This window comes from Mesoplodon bidens (assembly GCF_964165515.1).
Source record: "Mesoplodon bidens genome assembly, chromosome: 17".
NCBI lineage: Eukaryota > Metazoa > Chordata > Mammalia > Artiodactyla > Ziphiidae > Mesoplodon > Mesoplodon bidens.
Window position 1 is genome coordinate 63856968 of NC_138174.1, and position 15318 is coordinate 63872285.

At 35.1% G+C, this 15318-nt stretch overlaps 1 protein-coding gene across 1 annotated transcript in view; it reads right to left on the minus strand.

Moving 5' to 3' along the window:
- The window catches only part of UGGT2 (UDP-glucose glycoprotein glucosyltransferase 2), a 180283-nt gene that overhangs the window by 37308 nt on the left and 127657 nt on the right, over positions 1-15318 (minus strand). The window contains exons 29-31 of the mRNA XM_081215000.1: positions 15178-15263; positions 7008-7092; positions 1781-1863 (exon numbers count right to left, since the gene is read on the minus strand). Coding sequence (XP_081071126.1) covers positions 1781-1863; positions 7008-7092; positions 15178-15263 — 254 coding nt within the window. The remainder of the gene's footprint in view (positions 1-1780; positions 1864-7007; positions 7093-15177; positions 15264-15318) is intronic.

The window sequence follows — 15318 nt, forward strand, 5'->3', positions numbered from 1 at the left end:
CCAGCCTTTGATATACCCCACCTCATATATAAAAGTGACTGAATCTTATCTGGGGTATTCATAATGTATCGTTTCTTCTTTCTCCTATTGAAGATTTTTATTTAATTAGGAATCTCAGTTTTATACGCACAGATATTTAAAATGACTGATTTTAGAAAACTAAACACTTCACAATTGACATGGAATATATTTTGCCAAATACGAATTGTTATGGCAGATGTATTCTTGAAATGTTTTCTCACTGTAATTCTCCAAATAAGAAAAATACACAGTTGATTCAGGGAGGAAAAAAAAAATCACTTGAAGTTAGGATTAAAACTAAGATAAAAAAGTGAAAACACTGTAACATACACTTATGTATCTGGAGGAGTTACCATCCCCCAAACTTACCTTCTCTCTTTCTAACAAAGCAGCATTTGTTTTGGTATCCTCACTGTGTAATAAGTGGCTAAGCCATAGTCTAACAGTTATCTGTACTCCTTCTTGTCTCTACCTTCTGGTTTTAATGGAAGCTCATGAACAGATACTCTTTAAAATGCCCAGATCCTGTTACATTATCCCCTGTCAAACAAACGTGCTCTGAAGTCCTCTCAAAGTAGTGAGTTCGAGCCTTTCTTGATCAGTAACCAGTTCAATGCACATACTGGGACAGTAACATGATTCCTCCTATCAGACAAGGAGTCAACTACAGAAAAAGAGGCCTAAACTGGGCAAAATCCAAAGTGACGGGAGTGCTTCTGATTAGTATAACAAAATCTGCTTAGGTTGTTGAAGCTATTTGGCCTGAAGTTTCTATTTCTTATCTTTGATAAAAATGATCAACAGTTCTCTATCATAATTCAAATTAAATTCAAATCTCTAAAATGGACTTTCAGAGTTGTCTACAATGTGGATCTACAGCAGCCCACTTCTGTGTTTGCCCACCTAACGTCCTTTACACTTCTAGTCACAGTAACTTGGTATAGTGGGCAGGTGGGTAGGTGAGTAGCTATTCCTCCTCTAATTTCATTCTACGAGGTTTAGGCAGGATAGGCCTTCTTGCTGGCTCTAGAGGTAGCCACATGATCCAAGCTTAGTCAGTAAGTCACAGGGATCAGTTCAGTCTGGTATACAAGGCAACAGCTGGGCCAATGAGTCAGACTTGGAACTTGTGCTGGTAACTATCTGGAAAGAGGCAATTTCTTCCCATGGGAGATAGATGGCAAGCTCTTTCTTATAAAAGTTTGTCTGAAAATGAAGGAAGCACAGATAATAGAACTAGGCGTTGGAAAAAGAGTTTCTGGACTATATCACCTGAATGCCCAAAGTCAGTTCTACTCCTGGACTCTTTAGATACGTGAGCCAAAATATTCCTTTTTTGATTAACTAATATAGGTCCCAACCTAACTTAAAGATTCCCCCTTATATTCAATTTCCCAGCTAACCTGGGCTACTTCCTGTTCCTTGAGAAACATACCCAATCTTTTTGACTTCACGTAACCAGGTACCTTCACTCTGTCTCCTGTCCATCCTTTAGAACGTATCTTAGCCACACACACCTCCAGAGTCTTTTCTGAGGTTCCTCCTAACTGGATATAGATTTCCTCTTCCCTGGTTTGAACAGCCCCTTATGTTCAGTTGTCTTATAGCTCGTTTCCCGTCTTAACATCAGTAACATTTATGTATTTGTCTTATCCTTTCTAGAGAAGATCTGTGCTTGACTTAAATGTTTACCACCTGCAGGGCTTCCACAAACTAGACTCCTGATGGGTCTATAGTTAAAATATTCATTAGTAATCACCTTTTAATGGAATCCCGCACTCCTTTTTTTTCATCTTTGTCAGAAAGGATATCTTCCTGAACTCTGTCTGGCTTTTTTTGTACCTAGATAGCATGGTAAAGAAAACCTTTAGAATTTTGTAGATTTAAGTATTATGCTGCATGGTTAGAAATATATGGACAAGGCGGCTCTGGTAAATCTAAGATAGTTGTAGCAAATGAAGCCAAGAAAGATCTTAGTATATTATAGACACAATCTGATTTCAACTATCAGTTCAGCCTCTTGTTTTTAGTGGCTACCTCCGTACTGCTAAATAATGTGCTTATACTTGTATTTACTGAATGGTCAACTGCGGATGTTTTCTACTGTATATCTGATTCATAGTTTAGGCATTATTCATTCTTTGTAACAAAAGATGAGCAGCTTACTCATAGCACCCTTCCCTTCCCCTCTGTCTGGAGGTTTTGGTAATACTATATCATTAGTTCTTCTACTGAGTATTTTTGTAACTTTAAATAATGCTTAAATCTGTATTTTTTATTCCAACAAATTCAAGTTTCTCTTGCATGGCCTGTTATAAGGACACTAATATCTCTACCTTTTCCCTCTGCCTCCCAACTTACACTAGCTAAAACTTTAGCATTGTAAGGATGGATAATATTTACATTTAGCTTGGTAAACATAACTGTATCTTTTGCACTATGCTATGTTTATTCTACAACTTGAAAATCAGTAAAAAGTGCTTATTGTGACACTGTAAATACAACGCACTGAAGAGCTGAAAGGCTACTACAGTTACATTTCCTCCACACAGTTATGATGATGTGACCACCATGCCCTCCTAGGAGACGCCTCCTGCTTCCCATGGATTCTGTTTTCTCACATTTCACCAATACAGAAGTGTATCTTTCTTGGAATTTTATTGTATTTATTTTTTCTTGTGGTGAGTATACTTCTTCTTTACCATATACCTAATATTTTCCAGTTTATTATTCTTGTTACTTAACTGTCTGGAATTCCTGTCTTCTTGAAGACATTTTACTTGGGGCTTAACAATTAACTGCCTGTTTCAAGCTTTCTTTGCATTGGTTTTCACACTGATTTCACCACTTCTTAAAATACCTATTTTCCTCTTTCTTATGCTTCATTTTCATTGTGCTGGCAAATGCCTTCAAGAAGGGGTGTGAAAGATAATTTTTCTAAATCTTCATCCTTCAGAGAATATTTGCCCAAAGAATCCTAGATTCAAAGCAATTTTCCTCAAAACACTGAAATCTTTGTTTTGTTGTCTTGAAAATGAAACATCTGATGCTAGTGTTAGTGTCATTCTATTGCAGTGACCTGCCTTTTCTCCTTGGTAGTTTTTAGGATCTTGTGTGGGCCATTTTTCACTCATTTGTGGACCCCTTGACATGAATGTGTTTATATTTCTCTATCTATGGGATACTTTCCCTCCTCCATTTTCTGTTCTTCCTTCCTGGAATTCCTATTAGTGGGTTACTGGAGTTCATGGGCTGAACCTTTATCTTGCTTATCCTTTCTCCTCCCTTTTTCCTGTCCTTCTGTGTAATTTTGAGAGATGGAAGGTGAGCAGATAAAACTGTTACTAAAAAACAACTGAAGCACCTAGGTAAGGTAAGGCTGTAGAACATTTGTTTCAGGTAAGGCATGATTATCACCCTCAAAGATTTGGTGGCTTTTTGAGAGTCAGACCTCTTCTATTCCAGGGACCAACAGGTAAAATTAGAGCCAATACAGAGAGTGAAAAAAAAAACAGCTCAAGAAAAAGAAAATTTTTCAATGATCAAAATTCCTCAAAGATAAGAAATCCCCAGTCTCCCAGCAGAAATAATATTTTTCTCTCCTGTTTGTAGGGCTAGGATAAAACTAGCTGGAATGCTGGTCCTAAAAGGCTTGAGATGAGTTAGTAACTTAAGCAGCTGGTCTGAGTTTGTGGGGTTTTTCATCTGGAATGGCCAGAGGAAATGTATCAAGGACAGAGTATAAGTTTCTCTTCCTGAGAAAGGAAGCCAAAGTCAGTAGAGGAAAAACAGTATCAAAGATGAGTATAAACATGTATAACTGATGACAGGATAAAGAGCAGAGGTGATATGAAACAGGTTATGATGTGGGATGCAAGGTAAATTTGGATGATTTGGTAGTTTAGAATCTATGCAGTATGTAAGGCGAGAGTTCTGGTAGCCTACCATTATTAGATCGTAGAGATTCTGGCAAAATGGGTGTTTTCTAGTTATCTTTGCATATTAATTTCTACTCTACTGCACTGTTGATGGAGAACATACTCTGTATGAGTTCATTCTTCTGAAATCTGTTGAAACTTGCTTTTCAACTAAACGTAAAGCTAATTTTTATCAATGTCTTCTGTGTCTGAAAGATTGTTCATTTGGTGTTATTGGCTATTGTGTTCTATATACATCTATTAGGTCAAGATTTATAATCACACTGCTCAAATCTCCATCTCTAATGAGTTTTTGGTCTGCATGTTATAACAAGTACTGAGAGACGTATGTTAAAAATATCCCAGTATTATAGAGAATTGCCAGTTTCTCTTGGTAATTCTATTTCTGCCTTATATACACATATAAAGTAACCTTCTTAACCTTTAATAATGTTGTCTTAATATCTGATATTAGTATAGCCATACAAGCTTTGTTTAGGTTAGTATTGGCCTAGTATACTTTTGCCACACTTTTATTTTAATCTTTACCCTGAAACTGTATTGTTATATATTAGGTGTTCCTTCTTGCAAACATAGAGTTGGGATTTTATAAAAAATCCAGTCTGACAATCTTAGTCTTTGGACTGGAACATGTAGTCCATTTACATTTAATGTAATTGGGTTAATTTCTAACTTACTATTTTGTGCTTCTTCAATGGCGCACGTATTCTGCTTTATTTCTTATTTCTTAGCCCATTTATATTAATTTGCTTCATTCCATTTTCCTCTTCACTACGACATTATGCCTTGTTTCTATTCTTTTAGTGGTTATCTTAGAAATGTAAAGCATTCAGATTTGCCCTAAAGTCTAAATGTAATCATAATCCTTGTCCTGGTCAATATAAGAACCTTATATGTTATTATACACACCCCTATTTATATAATGCCTTAAATGCTATTGTTGTTTTTTAATGGATTTTTAAGATCCTAAGACATTACTGTTGTTTTATATATTCACTGTTCACAGATTCATCCGCATAATTGCCATTTTCTTTTCTCTTCATTCTTTTTTCAAACTCAGATCTTCCATCTGAGATAATTCTTTTTCTGCCTGAAGTATACCATTTAGAATTTCCTTTAGTGTGAGCATGCTGGTGGCAAATTCAGTTTTTTATTTGTCTGAAAATACCTTATGTTTTTTCTTGAAAAATACTTTTCAGGGTAAATTATATGAGGTTGGCATTCCTTTTTTCTGTCAGTGCTTTTAGATATCATTCATTATCTTCTGGCTTCCATTATTACTGCTGAGAAACCAACTGTCAGGCTAAATATAATTCTTTGAAGGTAATTTTTCTTTTTTCTTCTGGTTACTCTCAAGATTTCTCTTTGTCTTTTGTTTTCTGCAGTTTTATTAACAAGAGTCTAGGTGTAGATTTCCTTTTCATTATCTTGCTTGGGAATCACCCGACTTCCTGAATATGCAAATTAGTACCTTTCATCTCTCATGAAAATTCTCAGCTATTATTGCTTCAAGTAATACCTGTACCTCATTCTGTCTTTCATCACCTTCTGGAACTCCATTTAAATGGATTTTATTTTTAAACACTCATAAAGTACTTCATAAAGCTAAATTATCTTATCCTTATAGAAGACCTATAAGGAGGGTTTCATCATTAACTGCTATTATATAGATAAGGAAAATGAGATAGAAAGAGGTTAAGTAATCTGCCCAAGGTCACACAGCTAATGAGTGGCAGAGCCACGTTTAAATGTAATCCTGGTATCTTAGATTTCTCACTCTATTCTCTATGCCTTTTATATACTCTCTGCTGTAGTTTCCTCTTTTTTAAGGTCAGTTGCATTTGGGATATGTCTTTTGGTCTATCTTCCAACTCACTAGTTCTCTCTTGAGGCCTGTTAAAGCCACCCACTGAATTCTTTGGTCATTGTATTGCTCAGTTTTAGAAGTTCTACTTTAAAAAAAATCAGATATGCACTTTTTATAGTTTTTTGTTCCCTGCAATTGTTTCCAAGCCTGTCTTTTATTTCTTTAAACACTTTAGGCATAGTTGTTTCAGTGTCTGTGTCAATAATTCTAACATATGGAGTATTTGTGCATCTGCTCTGTTATTTGCCGTTTCTGTTGGTTTTCTTTGTTTATTTGGATATAGTAGTCTTATTCCAGAGATATATGGATGTTTCTGTCAGATGCCTGTAAAACCTTATTAATCTGGAGCCATTTTAGTGCAAATTCAAGGCTCAGGGTTCCTTTGATTTCTTAGGTAATACCAATTTGGGCTAAAATACTGCGTGGTATACTTTACTATGGTTCATCCTTAGCCTGAAGCTATAGCCAGCTTATTGCACAGAGGGTCTTCTAATAGATTACCCACTTTATGTGGGTCTAGGGTTTTAATTTCTGTCCCCATCACCTTGCAAATTAAATCAAAATGATAGTTCAAGTGTACCAGGATGAACAAATGTTTTAGGGCAACAACAGCTTTCCTGGGATAAGAGAAGCTTCGGTGCTTGCTTACTTCACTAGGCTCTCATTTTCCCTTTAATCTTTGTTTTGCATTTCCTTATTATCATTATTGTCAGCTCCTCAGTGCTTTTAAAATTTTAAAAAAACATTTCGCCCAGCATTTTTTTTTTACTGATTTTAAGTAGGTGAGTTTGTCCAAAAGAACTAAACCTGCCATCATTAAAAACTTTTCTGGTTTTTGAAACATCACTTTTTTTTTTTTTCCTGTTGAAAGGGGTAACTTTTCAACCTGCATTCCTGATCTCATCTCTGAAGCCTAATTTATAACATAATTTGGTTACAAATATAGTAGATACAGTAGATACATCATAACTTAAAAAAAATCATTTCTTCTCTTCTATATTCAAGCTCTCTGCTTTCCCTTAATGATTTGATCCTCTTCTTCCTTTCATTGCCAGAGTTCCAATATGACATTTTAGGTACTAGAACTGTGAAATCAGTCGTAAAATAAAAATTAATTAAGGACAAAAAAATAATTCTTAATATTAAGAACAAAGCCTATAAAGAGCTTTGGCCTCACACACTTGTACTTCCAGTATTTTGCTTTTGAAGCTGTTTAGCACAACAATGACATCTCCTAGGTCTGGTTGAGAGTCAGTTTCTTCATGCCTAGAAGCAGAAAAAACATGTAAATATCTATAATCAATTTAAGAAAAGACATACAATTATGATGGTACAAATAACACAATAAATTCATTTTGTAATAGACATAAGTATAATATCATCTGTGTATATGTCATATCTGCTGTTTCTATAGTCAATTAAGATATGCTGCAATACACTACAATTTTCAAAATTATCCAATTTTAACTTAATACAAATTAAGATCATACAAAAATAACTCACTAAATTTGATATCACCTAGTCACTCAGAAAGCGCAGATTATAGCTTATCTGTATTACTGTATACTAAAATTATCACAAAAGTCAGATCTTTCATATCTTTCATATATTGTAATGATAATTAAAATATGAAACATTTTCTAGACTTTAAAATAAGTTGTTTATATAGCATAATCAAAGGAAATCTACACCATACAACTACTTTTCATTATCCACTAGCCATTTTCAAATGCCAAAATTTGAAGTATATCATTAAACTTATAAGACTAAAAATGTGTCTGTCATGTCCATCTGCATCACTTGGATCTATTTTATATTACACATTATGTAGTTCATAGTCTAATTTTCAACACTGCATAAATAAGTCAAATATGACAGCTTTGCTCAAAAGTTTTTTGATACTATTTTCACTATGAACTGAAAAATGCTACTGTAAAAAGCATTTACCATAAAACTGAATTTTTTCAAAGAGGGAAAGCAATCAGATGTCAAATAAGTAGATACTTTGCACTCAGTCAGACATAACATACGCTTGAAAATTTTTCTAAAATAAAAACCTGGGGATTCTAGGGCTGTGCCCACTAACACGTCTCTGACTCTCACTCGCAGTTCCTCAGATGAGGTGCCTAACCCGCAGCAGGAGGCACAGCCCCTGCCAACATTTACCACTAGAAAAAAGAAAGTATTCCAACTTATGTAGTAGAAATGTCAAATCTCTTAAAAACTTGCAAGAGCTTCCAGTCCCAAATGTTGCTCAAGGACATCAGCAACTTTAGCCCTCGGATCCACCATCCACTGAGACCAGAACAGAGGCAGCACAACACTGCAGTTAGGCCTGTACAAGATCTAAAGCAACTTTCTCCATCCCAGATGGTAGAGGTAGTAGTGATGATGAGTCTTGTTTTACTTCAGGCACTATTTTAAGCACTTTATAGATATTAACTCATTTAATCCACACACCCATCCTCTGAGGAAGGTACAATAATTATCCTAGATCCAAACTAAGCCCAAGTAGCCTGGCTCTTCACAAATGCACTATTACACCTTTGTAAGTAACACTAAGCAACTAAAAATCACTGGATACCTGAAGACAGCAGCCACTGAAATGAAGGGAACAAGCCAAGAAGTCAGAGGACATGGGCTTCATTGATAAGGAATTAATACGGGGGGAAAAAAGGAGCATTCAAATAATTTATATTCTCAATAAGAGATGTGAGAGAATATTTCTCAGTAAAAGCCATTTACTTCAAAATGAAAGGATTCATTACACATCAGGAAGTATTACTTTAAAAAAAAAAGGATGCACACATATTTTTCCTGGAGTTCTAACTATAAATATCATTTAATTTTTTGTAAAGGAAAAGTTAATCACACTGCCTCTCATTTCGAATCCAAAACACTGGATGGCAGAATATGATGATGAAGTCTTGTTTCAAGCATTCTGAGGAGAATTATAATCAGGACTATTATCAGTACTTAGAAAATAAGCAAAACAAAGGCAAAAACATTTTCAGGCCTTTAAAATCAAGAGTATACGCCTAATGTTTCTATAGGAAATATTTGTAGAAATCTGGTGCATATCATGATATGGCAGGCAATATCCATTCCACCTTTTAGCATATACTGCAGAGGTTAGAAAGCTAAAAACTCTTTTTTGTTTGTAGATTCTTTTACAGCTATGGTTCTGGTTAATAATTAGATTCTACTAAACAGATACATGTGCATGTGATTTGGAATTTACAAGTAAGGAAGGGTCAATGCAGTGATGCCTGTTTTCTTTGGGCAAGCAACGTCATGGAGACCTAGAGGTTGTCTATGCCAGGGTTCCAGTGTGCAAACTCAGCTTTCTGGGGACTGACAGGGAGTTGACGTGTTGGTGGAGCAGCTTCATGCTTTCTCACTCTTCTGATAATGGGAGAGGTAGCAGTTCTTTCTGGCTGCTGAGTTCCTTGGCTGGTCCTGGGAGCCAGCTCTCCTGGAGAGCTAGCTCCTTCAATCCTTCCTAGTCCAGTCAAGAATCCATTTCCCTGTGTTAACTCCATCTCTGATATGGAAAGTCAGCCACCCAAACAAAAAATGAATGTGAAAGATGAAAGAAACATATAAAACCTATGATCAATAGTGAATTTGGTCAAGCTATATTTAACTAACGGCAATGTGATGGTAAAGAACTAAACATTTGGGGGGTGGGGTACTAAAAAGATGCTAAAATGCTTCAACTGAGGCACTTGAAAGGAGGAAAGGAGTGTGTGAGATGAAGGCTGAAGAGCATCTCTGGAGAAAGCTGTTGCCAGGCTGTGAGTGTGCACCTCTACACGCCCCCTGGGGAAGTGTGGGGAGCATTACCTTCCAAGCCTAAACTCAGTAAGGTAGATGCTTTAAGGGGAAAGCACTTTGCAATGCACTTTCCTGAAGTTGTGAGACACAGAGGACTGCATTTGGCTCTTGTCTGGGAAAGCTAAAATGGACCACGGACTGATATTTGAGGACTGACCTATTACCCCTCTTACTGCCTTTGACACTGGCCTGCACTCCTAGAGTTTGCTAGGCAAGTGATGTGTAAGTGCTTCTCATGGATCAGAAGTAGCCAAGTAGGAGAGATTTGGTTTTGTTATCATGGGGTAGTCATGCATCCTGCCAAAATAGCAACCTGGAGATATGAGGAGACCTCAGCAAAAATACGCTGTGGGTATAGCACAGGATGCCCAGAGACTGAGGAAGATGATAGAGAAGCCACCTGGAATAGAGATGCACCAACTGGGACCAGGGAATCAAGAGAGTGAGGTGCAGCAATTAGAGACCTTCTAAAGCTCACAGAAGGGCTTCACAAAGAGTGACCTATAACCACCGCCAGGGCCAGTGGGCAGAGCTCTGAAACCTCTCTTGCCTTCTATATAAAGCACAGGAGAAGCAGATCAGTTTCAAAGGTGTAAAACTAAAATTATGTATAACTACTAATTAGGTAATCTGTTTTCCTGAAGATTTCAAGTGAAAAAGACTAGCAAAATAATTTAGCATGTTGAAGGCATATATAAAAATATATATGTATATGTAAAGCATCTGCTATTCTCTGTAATTAGGAAAATCTGAGAAGCATTTGTCTGATTTTAGTAGAGCTACAAAAATTTTCTAGGAGAGAATAATTTTATTGAGTATTTTTGAATTCAAGGTAAATTATAGTCAACACAGAGTATGGGTAGATGATTTGCAGTTAAAGATTATAAAAACATGGAGAGACATAAAAACTACATATGTGAGGATTAAGCCTAATAAACAAAAAGGCAAATTTAAAAATATCAAATTATTTAGTCATGGTTTTAAAATCTGAACTTAGAAACTCATGTCAATATTACTTTAGCTCAGCTTTTCAGCATATTTCAAGAATACTTTGCTTAAATATAAATGTAATATCAATTAGAACTAAATCATAAATTGGGATAAACAGAATTTCCATTTTTGTCATATTTCATATTGACCTGTTTTTCATTACTGAAACTTTAATTTCAAAAAAATCAAAGAGTAGCATCATTTATGTTTTTTCCACTCTGGCTATCTAGTGACATATTAATCATATTTGGAGTTAAGTAAATTATGACTGAGAGAAATTTATGATATTATCATTTATAAGGAACATAAACAAATTTGAAATTCCTTCCATCACCAAGAGGTGGCTAACTGTGAATGAGAAAAATCAGTTTTGCACTAATTTGTTAGTGGTACTTAAATATAAAATCAGGGGCTATTTTCTCCCTAAACCATCCATTTATAGGCTGTGTATAATAACAAATAATGGTAAAGAAGATAAAATAGAACCAATATAGTAACTGTTTTACATAATATATACTATGCATATTATATATAATACATATTGCATATATATTATACAATATACATATACAATATACAATAATATATGTAATTGTAAAGAAGAAAGAAAAAGTGAGGAGGAAATGGACATTTACTCAGGACATGAGACACTAATCTCATGTAGTCTTTACCAAGACCCCATAAGATAGGTAGGATTATCCCCTCTTGTTATGAGGAAATAAAGACTTCAGAAACTTTTGCAAACTCATACAGAGAGTTGGTGGCAGAGAAGGAATTTGAATCACAGTTTACCAAATTGTTTGCAAAAAACAACAGTGAAACAATAGTGGCAGATTTAGAAACACAGAGTTCTTGGCAGTGCAGTTTGCAAAGACCAAAGAAGATGAAGCAAATTTATCCTTTGAAACCATGATTTTTATAAGAAGAGTCCATATAAAAGTCACAGTGTATTTTGCTTATTTTCTGTACCACCACAGCACTCTTTTGTAGCACTTAAAACATTTTACTGTCATTCATTTCCTTAACTGTCTTTCCTACTGGGATGAACTGTGGAAGGGTAGGAACTGTGTTTTATTCACCTGTTTATCTCCAACACTTGGCCTGCTTACCTGCCCCTTCCACACCCCACCTGCCCTCCATCTCCAAGCAACAAGCGATCTGACTTCCGTCACCATAGTTTGTCTTAATTACCTATCGTTTTACAACTTATAAAAGGAATCATACAGTATAGACTCTCTTTTTTTCTTTTGCCTCACTTCTTTTACTCAGCATTAATTATTTTGACATTCATCTATGTCACTGCATGTACCAATAGTTGATTCCTTTATATTGCTGGGTAGTATTCCATTGGATGGATATACCACATTTTGATAATTCCTTCACTTGTTAGCATTCGGGTTCTTTCCAGGGTCTCACAATTACAAATAAAGCTGCTATAAACATTAATGTACAAGTCTTTGTATGAACATATATGTCCTTTTATGTTGGGTGAATACCTATGAGTGAAATGCCTGGATCATATGGTAAGTGTGTATTTAAATGTTTATGGACCTGCTAAACTGTACCAAAGTGGCTGTACTATTCTACATTCCTAATGATAGTGTATGACAGTTCCTGTTGCTCCATATTTTCATCAGCACTTGTTAGTGTCAGTCTTTTTAATGTTACACATTCTAATAGATGTGTGGCAGTATCTCACTTTGGTTTTAATGTGCATTTTCCTTATAACTAACAATGTTGAACATCTTTTTTTACGTGCTTATTTGACATCCATGTATCTTCTTTGGTGAAGAGCCTGCTCAAGTTTTTTGCACATTTTTAATCAAGTTTTCTTATTGTTGAATTTTGATAGTTCTTTATATATGTTATATATAATTCTTCGTTGAATAATGCTTTGCAAATATTTTTTCCACCTGTGTCTTGTCTTTTTGTTTTCTTTTACAGTCATTATATATTCCTTTAGTGTGAATTTCACACGTTTGTGACAGAAATGATATTTAATGAAGTGCTTTCTTAGATCCTGCTCAATACATCATAATATATGATATGTGTACTATACTAACTTTCTAAAATTTGGAAAATGCTATATTCTAAAACACGTATGGCCCTAAGAGTTTTAGATGAGAGATCTGTACCTCCACCCTCTTCCTGGAATGTTCTGGCTGTCGTATGACTAGCAGTAATTTCCTATAATTCTTCAAAACTCTCTTGAGGTATTATCTCATTTCTAATGTCAATACTGACTTCCCCATACCCTTCACCCTATCACAGAATTAAGCATTCCCCATGCTCCCTGACTTCAGGCTATACTACAAAGTTACAGTAATCAAAACAGTAGGGTACTAGCACAAAAACAGACACATAGATCAATGGAACAGAGACTCCAGAAATAAACCCACACACTTATGGTCACTTAATCTATAACAAGGGTGGCAAAAGTATACAACAAAGAAAAGACAGTCTCTTCAATAAGTGGTGCTGGGAAAACTGCACAGCTACTTGTAAAGGAATGAAATTAGAACATTCTCTAATACCATATATAAAAATAACCTCAAAATGGATTAAAGACCTAAATGTAAGGCCAGATGTTATAAAACTCCTAGAAGAAAACAGGCAGAACACTCTTTGACATAAATTGTGGCAGTAATTTTTGGATCTGTCTGCTAAAGCAAAGGAAACAAATGCAAAAATAAACAAATGAGACCTAATTAAACTTAAAAGCTTTTGAAGAGCAAAGGAAACCATCAACAAAACCAAGACAACCTACTGAATGGGAGAAAACATTTGCAAATGATATGACCAATAAGGGGTTAATATCCTACATATATAAACAGCTCATAAAACTCAGCATCAAATGAACAAACAACCCGATTAAAAAATGGGCAGAGGAACTGAATAGACATTTCCTAAAGAGGAAATGCAGATGGCCTACAGGCACATGAAAAGATGCTCAACATCGCTTGTCACCAGGGAAATGCAAATCAAAACCACAACGAGATATCACCTCACACCTGTCAGAATGGCTATCATCAAAAAGAACACAAATAACAAATGTTGGCAAGGATGTGGAGAAAAAGGAACCCTCCTACACTGTTGGGGGGAAAGTAAATTTGTGCAGCCAACTGTGGAAAACCGTATGGAGGTTTCTCAAAAAACTAAAAATAGAATTACCATATGATCCAGCAATTCCAGTCCTGGCACCCCAGTGTTCATAGCAGCATTATTTATAATTGCCAAGACATGGAAGCAACCTGAGCATCCATCAACAGATGAATGGATAAAGAAGCTGTGTTGTGTGTGTGTATACACACACACACACACACACACACATATACTATTCAGCCTTTAAAAACAAATAAAATTTTGCCATTTGCAGCCACATGGATGGACTTGGAGAGCATTATGCTAAGTGAAGTAGTCAGAGAAAGACAAATATTGTATGATATCACTTATATGTGGCATCTAAAAAATACAATAAACTAGTGAATAATATTTTTAAAAAGCAGACTGACAAATATAGAGAACAAACTAGTGGTTACCAGTGGGGAGAGGGAAAGGGGGGCACTATAGGGATAGGGAAGAAAAGGGTTATTATGGGATTACATGAAATAGTGTGTGTGAAACGTTTGAAAATTGTAAAGCCTATAGAATTTAAAGAATCTCTCATTCAATAAAAAAAAAGATTTAAAAAGAAGAATTCAGCATTCCCAGCTTTGTATGCTTCTATTATTAAGCATGTTTGTTGAATGACACTATGTTTTAGGCATTATAAGGAAAAGGGGAAAAAGCATTGAAAAAAAGGTACAATAACCCCTGCCCATATATTATGTTTGTTAAGCACACTGCTTGTTATAATCATAGGTGCCCAATAAATACTTATTGAAATAAATGAACACTACAGATATTAAGGGGTACAAAAAAGAGTTTACCAGGTGCTGGCAAACGATGGCTGGTGAGCAATATCAAGTTGGTGGCTTATTTTCGTATGACCCCTGTGCTAAAAATGATTTTTACATTCTAAAATGGTTGTTGAAAAAGAAAATATTGACAAAAATCATATGTGCCCTCAAACATTAAATATTTACTATTGGCTCCTAATAGAAAAAGTTTGATGATCCCTGCTTTATACTAGACTCATTAATGAGTAGGAAATTTACTACAAAAGAAACCAATTCTTATTCATAAAAATGAAAAACTGAACATAATTCACAGCTAATGGCTTTGCTATATAAGATACTATACATACTATATAGTCATTAAATGATAAATATGTTCATTATGTTAACACATGGAAAAGTCTATAGAAAATTAGGAGATGGAGTAAAGAACAAGATGTATACTTTAGCCATACCTTTTATATTTTGAAATAAAACAATGATAGGAACAAATGTCACAGTTTTATAAGAAGTTTTTGTTTTATACTAATGGTATTTGTGAGTATTTTAGTTGTTTTGATGATCTTGGTCATATCACACTAAAAACTTATTTATATATAAAAATTTGAAAGTGGTTTATATAACTCACCCAACTATTTGATAGATGTCTTCAGATTTTCCTTGGCGTAATTTCAGTATCCAAGCACCTGGGTTTGCTTTTAATTGAAAATATCCCTTTTAAGATGAGAAAAACATGATCATAGTTATATGAATGAAAATGAGGTCCAAT